Source organism: Tamandua tetradactyla, chromosome 9 (genome assembly GCF_023851605.1).
Source record: "Tamandua tetradactyla isolate mTamTet1 chromosome 9, mTamTet1.pri, whole genome shotgun sequence".
NCBI classification, from domain to species: Eukaryota; Metazoa; Chordata; class Mammalia; order Pilosa; family Myrmecophagidae; genus Tamandua; species Tamandua tetradactyla.
Window position 1 is genome coordinate 92767859 of NC_135335.1, and position 14280 is coordinate 92782138.

A 14280-nucleotide genomic window follows, 5' to 3' on the forward strand; every position below is an offset into this window, starting at 1 on the left:
TGACACATTTTAAGCCCATGACACACGTAACGTGAACATTCATGCACGTTTTTTTTAACTTCAAGTCAACCGACCAAGCAGTATGATGATCTGGGGCCTCAATGCACCTGGACGATGACCTTGAACTTGAACCTGTTCACAAGGGCAGGTTGCAAGGAGATAAAGACGTTAAATTGAATACATTTTGGTGATGGTGATAGTAATGGTAGTTTGACAGAAAGGAAAGACAAGAAGGCGAAGGTGGGTCTGGAAAGAACTTTAAAGGTTGAGAAACAAGTAGGGAACATTTCTGGAATATGATCAAGGATAAATAGACTTCAAAAAGTCATCAAACTTGAGATATCCTAGGGGAGACACGATTTGTTGAGAAAAAGCTATTTTTATTTGATTCCCTTTTAACCTGAAAGCCAAAGTTTAAAATCTTCATAATTCATCCTCATCTGTCTCATTAATTTGTTGATCTACTAGGTGCTATGCCCTGTACTAGTAACAGATGTTACAAGGATGAAAGAAGCAACACCTTCCCTTTAAGGAATTTACTGTGCACCTTTAAGCACAAGCAGCAGACAAACACAACTTAGGATGTAAGGGTGGTACCTGGGGCTGTTGGATGAAGGGCCACTGACCTGTCCAAGGGAGAAAGCAAAACTTCTCAGAGGGAGTCTTGAACTAAAGATATCATGACAATTACATCATCATCATTATCATTATCATAACCATAAAATAATAATAATAATTGGTAGCATAATTCAATGCTTCTTTCATGCCACATGCCATGCGAGGCCCCTGGCACACATTACCTCCTCTCATCATATAAAATGACTTCCCTGTGAAGCACCATATTTTACTTACTTGTGTTTGTACTGTCTATTCTGGGCAGTTTATGAATGTCATTGCTGCGTAACTAGTGAATTACGATGTTTGCCACAACACTGATTCTCCCACTCTAACTCCTTAATGATACAGTAGAGAATTCACTAACTCAAAAGAATTGGAAATGGCTGCATTTAGTCCCAGGCTGAAAAGTTGACACAAATAGTTTTCCAGCCCTTCCTCCACTCCTACCCCTTCCCCAAATTCCCTTAGAGAAACAGAGCCCACTGCCTACATACAATCTACACAAGGAGGACCAGATAGTGTGGGTCTTACTGAATCTGTGACAGCATCCTGTCTCAGTACATGCAAAATCCCAAGCAGAAGACAAAGTCTAGTGTAAATACATTGTCACTTTCTAAGTGGGAAAAGACATTCCCTTACTTTCAGGTTAGTGGCCAGCAACCATTGCAATTACAATGATGATAATAATAGTAATATTAATGAAAAGAATAGCCAAGATTTAATAAGCACCTATTATATTGTAGATTAAATGATTTGATGTATTAACGTACTTAAAGCTTAGATGAGATATTCTTATTTCACAGAGAGTAACTGAGGTCCAGACATGTCCTGAGTATAAAGATGGACATAAGTATGAAAGGTTAGACTACAGTTAATTCTACTCTTGGGACCCTGTTCTTGGGCAGGTCTACGAGGAGGCACTTATTTGGAACCAAAATCAAGTTCCTTGGCAAGACCATCCTCAATATACCCCTGAATTTTCTCCCAACTGTCTCTCAATGGGCCCAGCTCAGCTGTGTTTCATCTACTTCCAACAGATTATGGCTCTTCACATACCCAGGCTGTGTCCTCCCCTTTTGCTCACTGGTTCCCTTGAACTAAATTGCCCTTTTCCTTTCTCTTCATTGCCAAATTATTCCAAGTTTAGGGACTGTCTTGAGGAGTCACCCCCCTAGGAATTCATCCTTATCCTCAGCCCATCTCCATACATTTCCCCTTGCCCCAAACTTGTTAAGGGACACTCCACTACTCCTACATTGCTCTGGCCACTTCTTTTATAGATGTCTGCTAAGAAGACTGGAGGCTCACTGAGGCCAGGGGCTGTGGCCAATTCATTTTATAACTACAGAATTTTAAAATCTGTGTATAATTATTTGTTGATCTGTTGGGAAAGGTTAACTGGGAACCTTACAGATCGTAACCCATGCTGTAGATTGTGATAGCTTTTACAGTTTGAATTGTGAGCCTCTGCATACTGTCACTCCTTTATATGTTTTCCTCACTGCTCAGCGCTTCAACTGGGAAAGCACATGGTGACTTCTGCTAATGTACCAACAATTGGGTACATGGCTTGGGCACTAATTAAAATTGCCGACAGAGCATGATCATTTATTTGCTGTGATAGCATGATTATGTTAATCTTGCTTTAATTTTGTAATCAACACCTTTTCTGCGCTGGCATAAATCTGTGTCCTTCCTCCAGGATACCGTTTTTTCCTTTTATGCCATGATTCATCACATGTTGTGGAGGGTGTTAGCAGAGTAAGGCTTTTTGCTTCATGAAAATGTCATCAGATATTGACACCATAAAGGGGAAAGCACCAGATGTCTGTTTGCAAGGAAAGTAAAAATTCTTGTTGTAAAGAGTCTAGAGTCATCTGAGCTCCCCTAGCATTTCCGGGATTCGGTTTGGCTCTGCACTCCCCCTTCAGTTTTCATCTTCGCTGACCCCCACATTCTATTTCAGTCATCATTCTGGAGAAACCCTCCTCAACTTGATTGCTGAATTGAGACCTGGAAACTACTCGATAGTTTTCTCAGTTTCACGCTGAAAATTGAGACAAACTTGTTGGAGCATTCCCATTAAGATAACATTTGTATTTGTGTGCCATCCCATGACTACCTCAATTTTCCACTTCCTTTGAGTTCTTGAAACTTTTTTAAGAAGCACATGGTTATCAGCAAACAGGCCATTTGTAGTGGGAAATTACAGATTTTTCAACAGTAACATTTTAGTGCTCTACCTAGGGCAAAGGGTTGATAAAGCAAATTCTTTATTAATTTTTAGCAAGACATTGGGGGAGATTACAAATAATAATAGTAATAACAGTTACAGTATTAAGGTAAGGAATAGACTTGAGGATTGTCATTTGTCATTCTGGCCACCTTAAAAGCAACATAGCATATTGTCTTCTATTTTAGTTTATACTTCCAGAAAGCAGTATACCCAAAATGGAACAGTGTTTAAAACGGGAATTTATTAAGTTGCAAGTTTACAGGATGCCATAGAAATGTTGAAACTAAAGCATCCAGAGAAAGATATCTTAAATCCAAAGAAAGGGCCAATGATGTTTGGGCTTTCTCCCTCTACTGGGAAAGCACATGGTGACTTCTGCTAACTCTCTCCATTGGCTTCTTCAAACAGCTTCCCTGGGGACATTTTCCTTCCACATCTCCAAAGATCTCTGGCTTGTGCTCTCAAGCTTTTCCAAAATGATTCCCTCTTTAACTCCACCTTGAAAGGGTGGAGACACTTCTCCCTGGAAACCACCTAATCAAAAAGTACTACCCACAATTGTGTGGGTCATGGAAACAATAAAAAAGATCCCACCCAGCAATATTGAATGAGGGTTAAAGAACATGACTTTTCTGGGGTACACAGCAGTTTCAAACTATTACTCTACTCTGGAAAAACATCTATTCTGCTTGCTTTTTTCCTAATTATTTATGCATTTGGGAGTAAATGAGTATATGCAGGTGAAAATAAGATAAGATTAAAAGAGAAAAGAAAAAGAAACACTTTCAGAGATAACAGTGTATAGAATTTAAAATATTAATTCACCAAAGCCCCTAAAGTCTAACTTTAGTTGGAAAAATACTCTTGCCAAAATGCCCAGACTAAAAAACCTGGAAGGGTTAGAATTCTGCAGCATTTATAAAGTAAATGAAGGGAGAGGCAGGGAAAGATAGTGGCATAGTGAGGTGGGGAATTTAGTTTATCCTCCAAAGCAGCTAGTAAATAGCCAGGAACTATTTGGAACAATTGTTATGGGGACATCATGACCAGACACACATCATACACTAGTCTTGGATGGGTGGAGTGGCTGAGATCCCACACAGAACTGTAAATCTCCCAAACCACGAAGGCCTGCACCCGTCCCCCCAAGGACACAGCAGGCTGGTTCCCTGAGGGGAAGGGAAATAGACTTTACTTATAGCAAGAAAGTGTACTCAACCAAGTTCCAACTGTGGAATTAATTAACAAATTGGGGCTCCTGAAAGTAGGCCCTGAACACAGATAAACCTAGAGTAAGCACTAAAGGAACAAGGAGTTTTCACCCTGGCCTGGTGGGGGGGGGGGGCCTGACAGGAACCACCCCCTCAAAAAAAAAAAAGAGGCTTTTTGAGTTGGCCAGCACAAAATACTGGACCCAAGAAAAGGGGACACATAGAGCCTGGGGACACATAGAGCCATGTACCAACTCCAGCTCTTAATTTGCAAACCTGGGGAGATGGGGTCAGGTACTACTGAAAAGGGTATTTTGGTCTTTTTTTTTTTTTTTTTTTACTTCTTAATAACTTATTAGATAGAACACACTCTAGTTTCAGCACTGCCTCAGCAAGGCAGAATTAAGTCATGTCGAGAGAAAAGTTAAGTAGTCAGTGAATGGAGGCAGGGCCCAGCTCAATAGTGGCCCTCCTTGGGGAATTCAGGCCCCAGGGGCTGGAAAACAGAAGCAACCTAGGCCACCCTCAACCTCAGCCTCGCTCTCAACCACACCACTGGCAGGGAGAAGCTGCTGAAACTGAAGGCAGCAAAGCTCGTGGGAAGCAACAGGGAAGCAAGCACTACATCTGGGCAAGACAGGAAAAGCATAGGTTCTAGAGGCTTCATAGAAAAGTCTGACAACCTGCTGGGTCTCACCCTTAGGGAAACTTGATACTCGCTACTCTTTCCTCCTGAGATGTGGCCTGTCTGGTCTGGGAAAATCTGACTGGGGTCGACCATATCTGAGTAGGCCTTCCTCAAAAAAAAAGGTTCTATATAGGTAGGGCTAGAAATAGAAAAACAAGACCTAAAAAATTCTAATCAGTTTAAAAGAACTCGTGCTAGAGGTTTAGAATGAGTTCAACTAAATGTTAAAGAACATATAGGAAATGAAACCATCCAACAAGAAAACCTTAGGTAAAAGAGCGAAATCAACCTCTAGAATAAACAAATTAGGGAAATCAAATGCCTAGATGCCAGCAAGAATAATGAGTCATACTAAGAAAATCAAAGATATGGCCCAGTCAAAGGAACCAACATTTTAAATGAGATACAGGAGTTGAAACAATTAATTCATGATGTTTGAACAGATGCAAAATCTCATCAAACATCAAATCAGTGAGTTGAGGGAGGATATGGCAAAAGAGACAACAGATATAAAGAAGACATTGGGAAAATATAAAAAGAACTCAGAAGTCTGAAAAAATAGCAAAACTTATGGGACTGTAAGGCACAGTAGAAGAGACAAAAAAGCAATGAGATCTACAACAGTAGATTGAAGGGGCAGAAGAAAGAATTAGTGACTAGAGGACAGAACATCTGAAATAAATCCTGCCGCATCCTCTTTTTCCTCCCCAGTTTGACACGGTTCCTTGGAAGGAAGGGCGGTGGCAAGGCCTTCAACGCCCCAAAAGAGGACGAGGCATAAAATGGTGTAATAGAAAAATACTGGGATTAACGACACTAATTGTGTGTTTCTTGTTGCTGGTTGTGCTCCAAGCATTATATCAAAACGAATCAGAAAGCAAAAGAATTGGAAAAAATGATACAAATTGTACAAATTGCAAAACCTTGTTAATGACTGTTTGGAAAAAATTAGGTTGGGACGCCCCATTAAGCAAGTCATGCTGCAGATACAGCAGGCAGAAGTGCTTTTAGAACAAGTCACAGAAAAGTACCCCATAGAGAGTAAACACTTACGATTAAAAAACTCCATAGAGAGTAAACACTTACGATTAAAAAACCCTGCATTGAGCCATCCTAGAAATTTAGTCCCCACCACGGCACCGGTCCATTGCTATAAAACAATAAAAAATCTAAGTAAACAATGTAACCTTTTAATCAAAACAAGCTAAGCTTTAACCAGATTAAAATAGGTCTTGACATATTGCCTCACCTGTAGAATAATAGGAAAAGAAAGTCTAAACTCAGAAAACTGCAAACACAATGTCTGCGGTTTAAGCCAATATCTTACTGCTATTGAAATCTTGTGTAAATTTTCCTAAGAAAATCAGAATGTGTACTTTCGCTTTGCTTCCCTGAACCTGTAACTTTACCTAAAACGTAAGCCATGACACAACCATGATCCTGTGATACCTGTTTTCTTGCCAAAAATAAGGGTATAAAATCAGTTAAGCAAAAATAAATCTAAGCAACTCTTCTCAGAAAAAAATTCTCTAAGCTGTCTCTTGGTGTTCTTCTCGCGCCGACGACCCTCCACACCTTCAAGCCCGTTCCCTCTGCTGCGGCTGGACCGTGGCAAAATCCTACATGCAAAAGAAAAGATAGGGAAAAGAATGGAAAAATATAAACAGGTTCTCCAGAAATGGAATGATAATATGAAGCACACATATATACATGTCATGTGTGTCCAAGAAGGAGAAGAGAAGGGAAAAGGAGCAGGAAGACTAATGAGGAAATAATCACTGAAACTTTCGTATCTCTTATGAAAGACTTCAAATTACAGATCCAAGAAATGCAGCATACCCCATACAGAATAGATTCAAATAGACATACTCCAAGACACTTACTAATAAGGTGGTCAAATGTCAAAGACAAAGAGGGTATTTTGAAAGCAGCAAGAGAAAAACAATCCATCAAATACAAGGGAAGTTGGATAAGACTATGTGTGGATTTCTCGGCAGAAACCATAGAGATGAGAAGGCAAAAAGGCAATGGTATGATACATTGAAGCTTCCAAAAGAGAAAAACTGCCAACTAAGAATACCATACCCAGCAGAACTGTCCTTCAAAACTGAGGAGGAGTTTAAAATATGTTCAGACAATCACTGATGTTCTAGTTTGCTAGCTGCTGGAATGCAACACACCAGAGACGGATTGGCTTTTAATAAAAGGGGATTTATTTTATTGGTTCTTCAGAGGAAAGGCAGCTAACTTTCCACTGAGGTTCTTTCTTATGTGGAAGGCACAAGATGGTCTCTGCTGGTCTTCTCTCCAGGCCCCTGGGTTCCAACAACTTTCCCCGGGGTGACTTCTTTCTGCATTTCCAAAGGCCTGGGCTGAGCTGCTAGTGCTGAGATGAGGAATGCTGTGCTGCTTAGGCTGTGCTACAGTGTGTACTCTCATTTAAGCCCCAGCCAATTAAGTCAAACGTCACTCATTGCAGCAGACACGCCTCCTAGCTGACTGCAGATGTAATTGGCAACACATGAGGTTCACGTACCGTTGGCTTATGTCCACAGCAACAAGATTAGGTATGCTCACCTGGCCAAGTTGAAAACTGAATCTAACTAACACAACTGAGAAAATGTGTGACTAAGAAAATGGCTCTAAAAGAAATACTAAAGGAGGCACTACAGGCAGATAGGAAAAGACAGGAAAAAGAGGTCTGGAGAAGATTGTGGAAATGAAGATGAACAGTAAAGGTTAAAAGAGGGGAAAATAAACAAGGTATGGCATGTAAAATCCAAAAGATAAAATGGTAGAAGAAAGTACTGCCTTTACTGTAATAACATTAAATGTTAATGGATTAAACTCCCCAATCAAAAATAATAGACTGTGCCATGCCAGAGACCCAGGTTCGATTCCTGGTGCCTGCCCATGCAATAATAATAATAATAAAATAATAATAAACTAGACTCACTTTAGACATAAGGGCAAAAATAGATTGAAAATGAAAGGTCGGAAAAAGATACTTCATGCAAACCACAACTCAGAAAAGACCAGGGGTAGCTAAACTAATATCTGACAAATTAGACTTCTAATGGAAAACAATTAAAAGAGGCAAAGAAGGATCCTATGTATTAATGAAAGGAACAATTCAACAAAATATATAATAATCATAAATATTTATACACCAAGCCAGAGTGCTCCAAAGTACATGAGGCAAACACTGACAATGCTGAAGAGAGAAGTAGACACCTCTTCCATAAAAGTTGGAGATTTCAATTCCCTGCTCTCATCAACAGATAGAATATCTAGACAGAGGATCAATAATGAAACAGATTTTGAATAATACAATAAATGGAAAGACCTACCACACATTTACAGAACATTACGCCCTACAACAGCAGATATGCATTTTTCTCATCTCTTCATGGCTCATTCTCAAGGATGGACCATATTCTGAGACACAATGTAAGTCTCAATAAATTTTAAAAGATTGAAATTAAACAAAACATTTTCTTGAATCATAATAGAATGAAGGTGGAAATCAATAGTAGGCAGAGGGCCAGAAAATTCACAAATATATGGAGGTTAACGAATACACTCTTAAACAGCCAGTGGGTCAAGGAAGAAATTACAAGGGGAATCAGTAAATATCTTGAGGCAAATGAAAATGAAAATACAACATATCAAAATTTATGGGATATAGCAAAGGCAACTTAGAGGGAAATTTATTGCCTGTAAATGCCTATATTAGAAAAGAAGAAAGAGCAAAAACTGAGGAATTAACTGTTCATTTGGAAGAACTAGAGAAAGAACAGAAAACTAACCCAAAGCAAACAAAAGGAAAGAAATAATGAAGATTAGAGCAGAAACAAATGATTTGAGAATATGAAGACAGTAGAGCAAATCAGCAAAACCAGAAGTTAGTTGTTGGAAAGAAATGGTAAAATCGATGAACTCATAGCTAGGCTGACTAAAAAAAAAGAGAGAGAGAGAGAGGACACTGCAAATAAATAAAATCAGAAATGGAAGAAGAGACATAACCACTGACTCCACGAAGTAGGCAATGAGAAGTAACTGTGAGCAACTATAAGCTAATAAACTAGACAATACAGATGAATTAGGCAACTTCCTAGAAAGGCATGAACAATCAAACCTGATTTGAGAAAAATAGACGACCTCAACAACCCAATCACAAGTAAAGAGATTGAATCAGTCATCAAGAAGCTCCAAAAATAGAAAAGTCCAGGACCAGAAGGCTTCACATGTGAATTCTATCAAGCATTCAAGAAAGAATTTGAACCAATCCTGCTCAAATATATCAATGAAATAGAAGAAGAGGGAAAGCTACCTAACTCATTCTTTGAGGCCAACATTGTCCTAATACCAAAGCCAGACAAAAATACTACAATTAAAGAAAATTACAGACCAATCTCTTTAATGCATTATAGATGCAAAAATCCTCTACAAAATTCTTGCAGATCAAATCCAACAGCACATTAAAATAATTATGACCATGACCAAGAGGGATTCATTCCAGGTATGCAAGGCTATTTCAACACAAGAAAATTAATGTAATACACCATATCAATAAGTCAAAATGGAAAAACCACCTGATATAGAAAAGGCATTTGACAAAATTCAGCATCCTTTCATGATAAAAACACTTCAAAGGATGGGAATAGAAGGGAACTTCCTCAACATAATAAGGAAAATACATGAAAAACCTACAGCGAACATAATACTCAATGGGGAAAGACTGAAAGCTTGCTGTCTTAAGATCTGAAACAAGGTAAGGATGCCCACTGTCACCATTGTCATTCAGCATTGTGCTGGAAGTTCTAACCAGAGCAATTCAGCAAGAAAAAGAAATGAGGCATCCATATTGGAAAGGAAGAAATACAACTCTCACTGTTTGCAGATGAGATGACACTATATGTTGAAAACCCCCCAAAATATACAGCAAAGCTACTAGAGCTAATAAATAGTACAGCAAAATCACCGGGTACAAGATCAATGCCCAAAAATCAGTAGTGTTTCTATACACTAGTAATGAGCAATCTGAGGAGTAAATCAAGAAGAAAATTCCACTTACAATAGCAACCAAGATAATCAAATATTTAGGAATAAATTTAGCTAAGCATACAAAAGACCTATACACAAAAAACTACAAGAAATTGCGGAAAGGAATCATGTAAGTCCTAAATAAATGGAAGGGCAAACCATGTTCATGGACTGGTAAGATGTCAGTTCTATACAAATTGATTTATAGATTCTATACAGTACCAAATAAAATCCCAACATCTTACTTTTCAGAAATAGAAAAATCAGTAACCAAATTAATTTGGAAGGGCAGAGTGTTGCAAGTAGCTAAAAATATTTTGAGAAGTAGGTGGTCTCACACTACTTAACGTTAAAGCATATTACAAAACTGCAGTGTTCAAAACAGCATGATACTGGCATAAAGATAGATATGCTGACAAATGGAATCACATTGAGTGTTCAGAAATAGACCCTCTCATGTATGGACAACTGATCTTTCATAAGGCAGTCAAATCCACCCACCTGGGATAAGCGGCCTCTTCACTAAATGGTGTTTGGAGAACTGGAGATCCATTTGCAAAAGAATGAAGGAGAATCCATATCTCACACCCTATACAAAAATTAACTCAAAATGATCAAAGGCCTAAACACTAGAGCTAAGTCCATAAAACTTTTAGAAGAAAATGTAGGGAAATATCTTATAAATCTTGTGATATGAGGTGATTTCCTAGACCTTATACCCAAAACATAAGCAATAAAAATAGAAATAGATAAATGAGATCTCATCAAAGTTAAATACTTTTGTGCATCAGAGAACTTTGTCAGGAAAATTAAAAAGCAGCCTATACAATGGGAGACAATATTTGGAAACCACATATCAGAACATAGAGAGAGAGTCTACAACTCAACCACAAAAAGACAAACAACCGAATTGACAATTGGACAGAAGACATGAACAGACACTTTTCAGAAGAGGAAATACAAATGGCTAAAATGTATTTCCTATGAAAAAATGCTCAACTTAACTGGCTATTAGGGAAATGCGAATCAAAACTACAATGAAATATCCTCTTATACCCGTTATTAAGAAAACAGAAAATGACAACTGCTAGAGAAGATGTGGAGAAAATGGTGCACTCAGTCACTGTTAGATGGAATGTAAAATGGTACAACCTCTCTGGAAGACAGTTTGGTGGTTCCCCAGGAAGCTAAGTATGAAATTGCCATATGACCTAGCAATCCCATTACTAGATATATATTGAGAGGAATGGAAGGCAAGGACGCAGACGGACATATGCACACCAGTGTTTATAGCAGCATTATTTATGATTGCCAGGAGATGGAAACAGCCCAAATGTCCATGAATGGATGAGTGGCTAAACAAGCTGTGGTGTATACATACGGTGGAATACTATGAATGTGTAAGACAGAATAAACTCATGAAGCATGTAACAACGTGGATGTGCTGCGAAAAACCTGAAGGATCACGCACATAGTCATTGTTTTGGGGAAGCTGAGAGGTGCAGCCCCTCTAGGGGGCAGTGTGGTGGTTCCACAGGAGGCCAGGGGTGGGGTTGCCATATGGTCCTGCAACCCCGTTGCTAGGGATATGTCTGGAGGAATAGCCCACCTGGAGAGTGGGGACATGGGTGGACATTTGCATACCGCTGTTTATGGTGGCAGTGTTCATGATTCACAACAGATGGAGGTCGCTTAAGGGTACAACGACTCAGGAATGGAAAAGGGAACTTTGGTGTATACATACAACAGACTATGAGTAGCAGCGAGAGGGAATGAAGTTGTGAGTCATGAAACTAGGTGAATGATATTGAGGATAGTATATGTCAGAACCGAAAAGACAAATATCATCATGCCTCACTCACATGGACTAACTATAAGATACAAACTCAGAGAATTGAAGTTGAAAGCATGGATTATCAGGTTGGGGCCTATTGTAAGTGGCCCTAGAATGAAAGTTCTTTCAGCAGTCATGTTTATTCTGGAGTTGTAACTGTTATTTCTAAATTCTGAGATACTGAGCTATTTCTGTATAACCTGGTCATTCCCTGAAACTTTGAGCATTTATGTGACATCTGAGACTCAGAGTTCAAGCTTTGAAGCTATAAAAGTCACCATTACCCCTTACAGCAACTGTTAAAAACGTTGAACAAGTAGTAAGACTTTGACTAGAGGTATGAACAAAGCTGATCTGGATAGGTAAATCAGAATATATAGTAAAGGATGATACGGTCTATATTTTAAAACTTCAACTTCTGTGTGAAACCAAAGAAAGAAATGCTTATTTGGTGCGAAATTTATATTTTGGGTAGTTATTATCTAATCTAACTTGTATGGTCAGTTATTCAAATACCATAATTACATGGAATCTTGAATAGGGCATGAGATCTTGCTTTTGCAGGCTAGTGTGATGCCCCCATGCATCCCAAAGTAATTTGGTCAAGGAATAAAAATGTAATCGCAAAACCTCTTTGGGGGACTGGGGAGAAAGAAGGAAATATTCAACTTCCGCACCTAGGGAATTCCTGATACTCTCATAAACAGTGGAGACAACCAATTTCAGTAGATTGAGCCCTCAATCTTAAGGCTCACCCCTATGAGACATTCCTGCAAAGGAAAAAGCTAAGCCATGATTAAAGCTTATCATGGCCAGAGAACATATTTTGTTGCTCAGATATGGCCTCTCTCACTAAGTCAACCTGGCAGGTGAACTCACTGCCCTCCCACCAACATGGGACACAATTCCCAGGGGTGTAAATCTCCCTGACACCATGGGACAGGACTCCCAGGGATTATTTGGGACCTGGCATCATGGGATTGAGAAAGCCTTCTTGACCAAAAAAGGGAGGAGAGAAATGAGACAAAATAAAATTTCAGTGGCTCAGAGATTTAAAACAGAGTCAAGAGGTTATCCTGGAGGTTATTCTTATACATCATATAGATATCTATTTTTAGTTTATGGTGTATTGGAGTGGCTGGAGGGGAGTACCTGAAACTGTTGAGCTGTGTTCAGTAGCCTTGATTCTTAAAGACTATTGTATAACTATATAGCTTTTACAATGTGATCGTGTGATTGTGAAGACCTTGTGTCTGATGCTTCTTTTATCCAGATATGGACAGATGAGTAAAAAAAATAAAAACAAAAATGAATAAATCATAGGAAGAGGATGCAGGGTAAAAAAAAGTGGGCAGATTGAAATATTACTGGTCAATGAGAGGGAGGGATGATGGGTGTGGTATGTATGAGTTTTTTGTTTCTTTTTATTTCTCTTTCTGGAATGATACAAATGTTCTGCAAATTATCATGATGATGAATATACAACTATGTGCTGATATTGTGAGCCACTGCTTGTAGACTTTGGAAGGACTGATGTACATGAAGATATCTCAGTACATTGATACATTGATCATTTTCCAGTTTTCCTGTTTTTAGTGCAACCTAATACAATATCAATCAAATTATAACTGCTTTTACAATAGATGAGTCACTGTTCATATGACATCATAAGGTTCTGTCTGTATCTGTTTTGTCCAACTTTTCATTTCCTCTCATTCCTTCCCCAACCCAGGATTACTCAGATGTTTATTTCTAAAAGCTATTTTTTTTTACTGAACTATTTGAAATATTGTTTTTAAAAAAGAAATTTATGTTCCTCCTTGTTTTCACAAGCAAAACTTCATTTTGGATTCAATGATATAGGAAGGCATGTTTTTCCATTATTCCTGACTATGTCTAGGCATGAGACCAGAGGTGACTAAGACTAGAAGGTTTCCATTTGCTCTGATATTCATGAGTTATTTTTAGAGGGTAGGTGTAATTTTAATTGTTTTACAGAAGGGTTCTTAGAAAATGGGCCAAGTCACTTTTTTTGTTTTTGTTTTTGTTTTTGTTTTTGTATGCTGTATGGTGAGGGTCACATTTCATTCTTTTTCCATGTGACTATCCTGTTATTACAGTACCATTTGTTAATTTTTGTGGGGGTCGGGGTTAGTGCATAAACTGGGAATCCAACACAGGTCTCCTGCATGGTAGGCAAGATTTCTACCACTGAACTACTGTTCCATCCCCCGAGGTCACATTTTGTAATTTAAAAATGATACTATAATAGGGTCATGGTAGATCATTTTTACAAGGATGATTACAATGGCTTTCTCCTTTTTGTGTTCCAGCCACACCAGCTGCCCTTGGTAGAGCATCCCAGAGTCTGCAAAGTGTTCATCCAGGTTTGGAGACAAGTAAGAATTCCACTCCTTTTTCTTTCTTCAGTGATATTGTCCATGCTTTACTGTAATTGAAACTACTCTATTTTATTTGAGATTCTGTTAACTGGAAGAATGAATGACTGAAATCGCACAGACAAGCAAAAACATATTTTTTTTCAAAATTTATTTTCCAACTTCTCTGCAAGGCTGAGAAGTTTCTATTTTTCTTGTCCTTGGAGGTTAAGTAAGGCCAAATTAATAAAGGAGGAAAAAGAAGAAGA

The 14280-nt window shown here is 38.5% G+C and overlaps 1 protein-coding gene across 6 annotated transcripts in view; it reads left to right on the forward strand.

Moving 5' to 3' along the window:
• The window catches only part of GHR (growth hormone receptor), a 306706-nt gene that overhangs the window by 218649 nt on the left and 73777 nt on the right, over positions 1-14280 (forward strand). For all 6 annotated transcript variants that reach the window (XM_077117078.1, XM_077117077.1, XM_077117076.1 and 3 more), the window contains exon 3: positions 13967-14032. In XM_077117078.1, coding sequence (XP_076973193.1) covers positions 13967-14032 — 66 coding nt within the window. The remainder of the gene's footprint in view (positions 1-13966; positions 14033-14280) is intronic.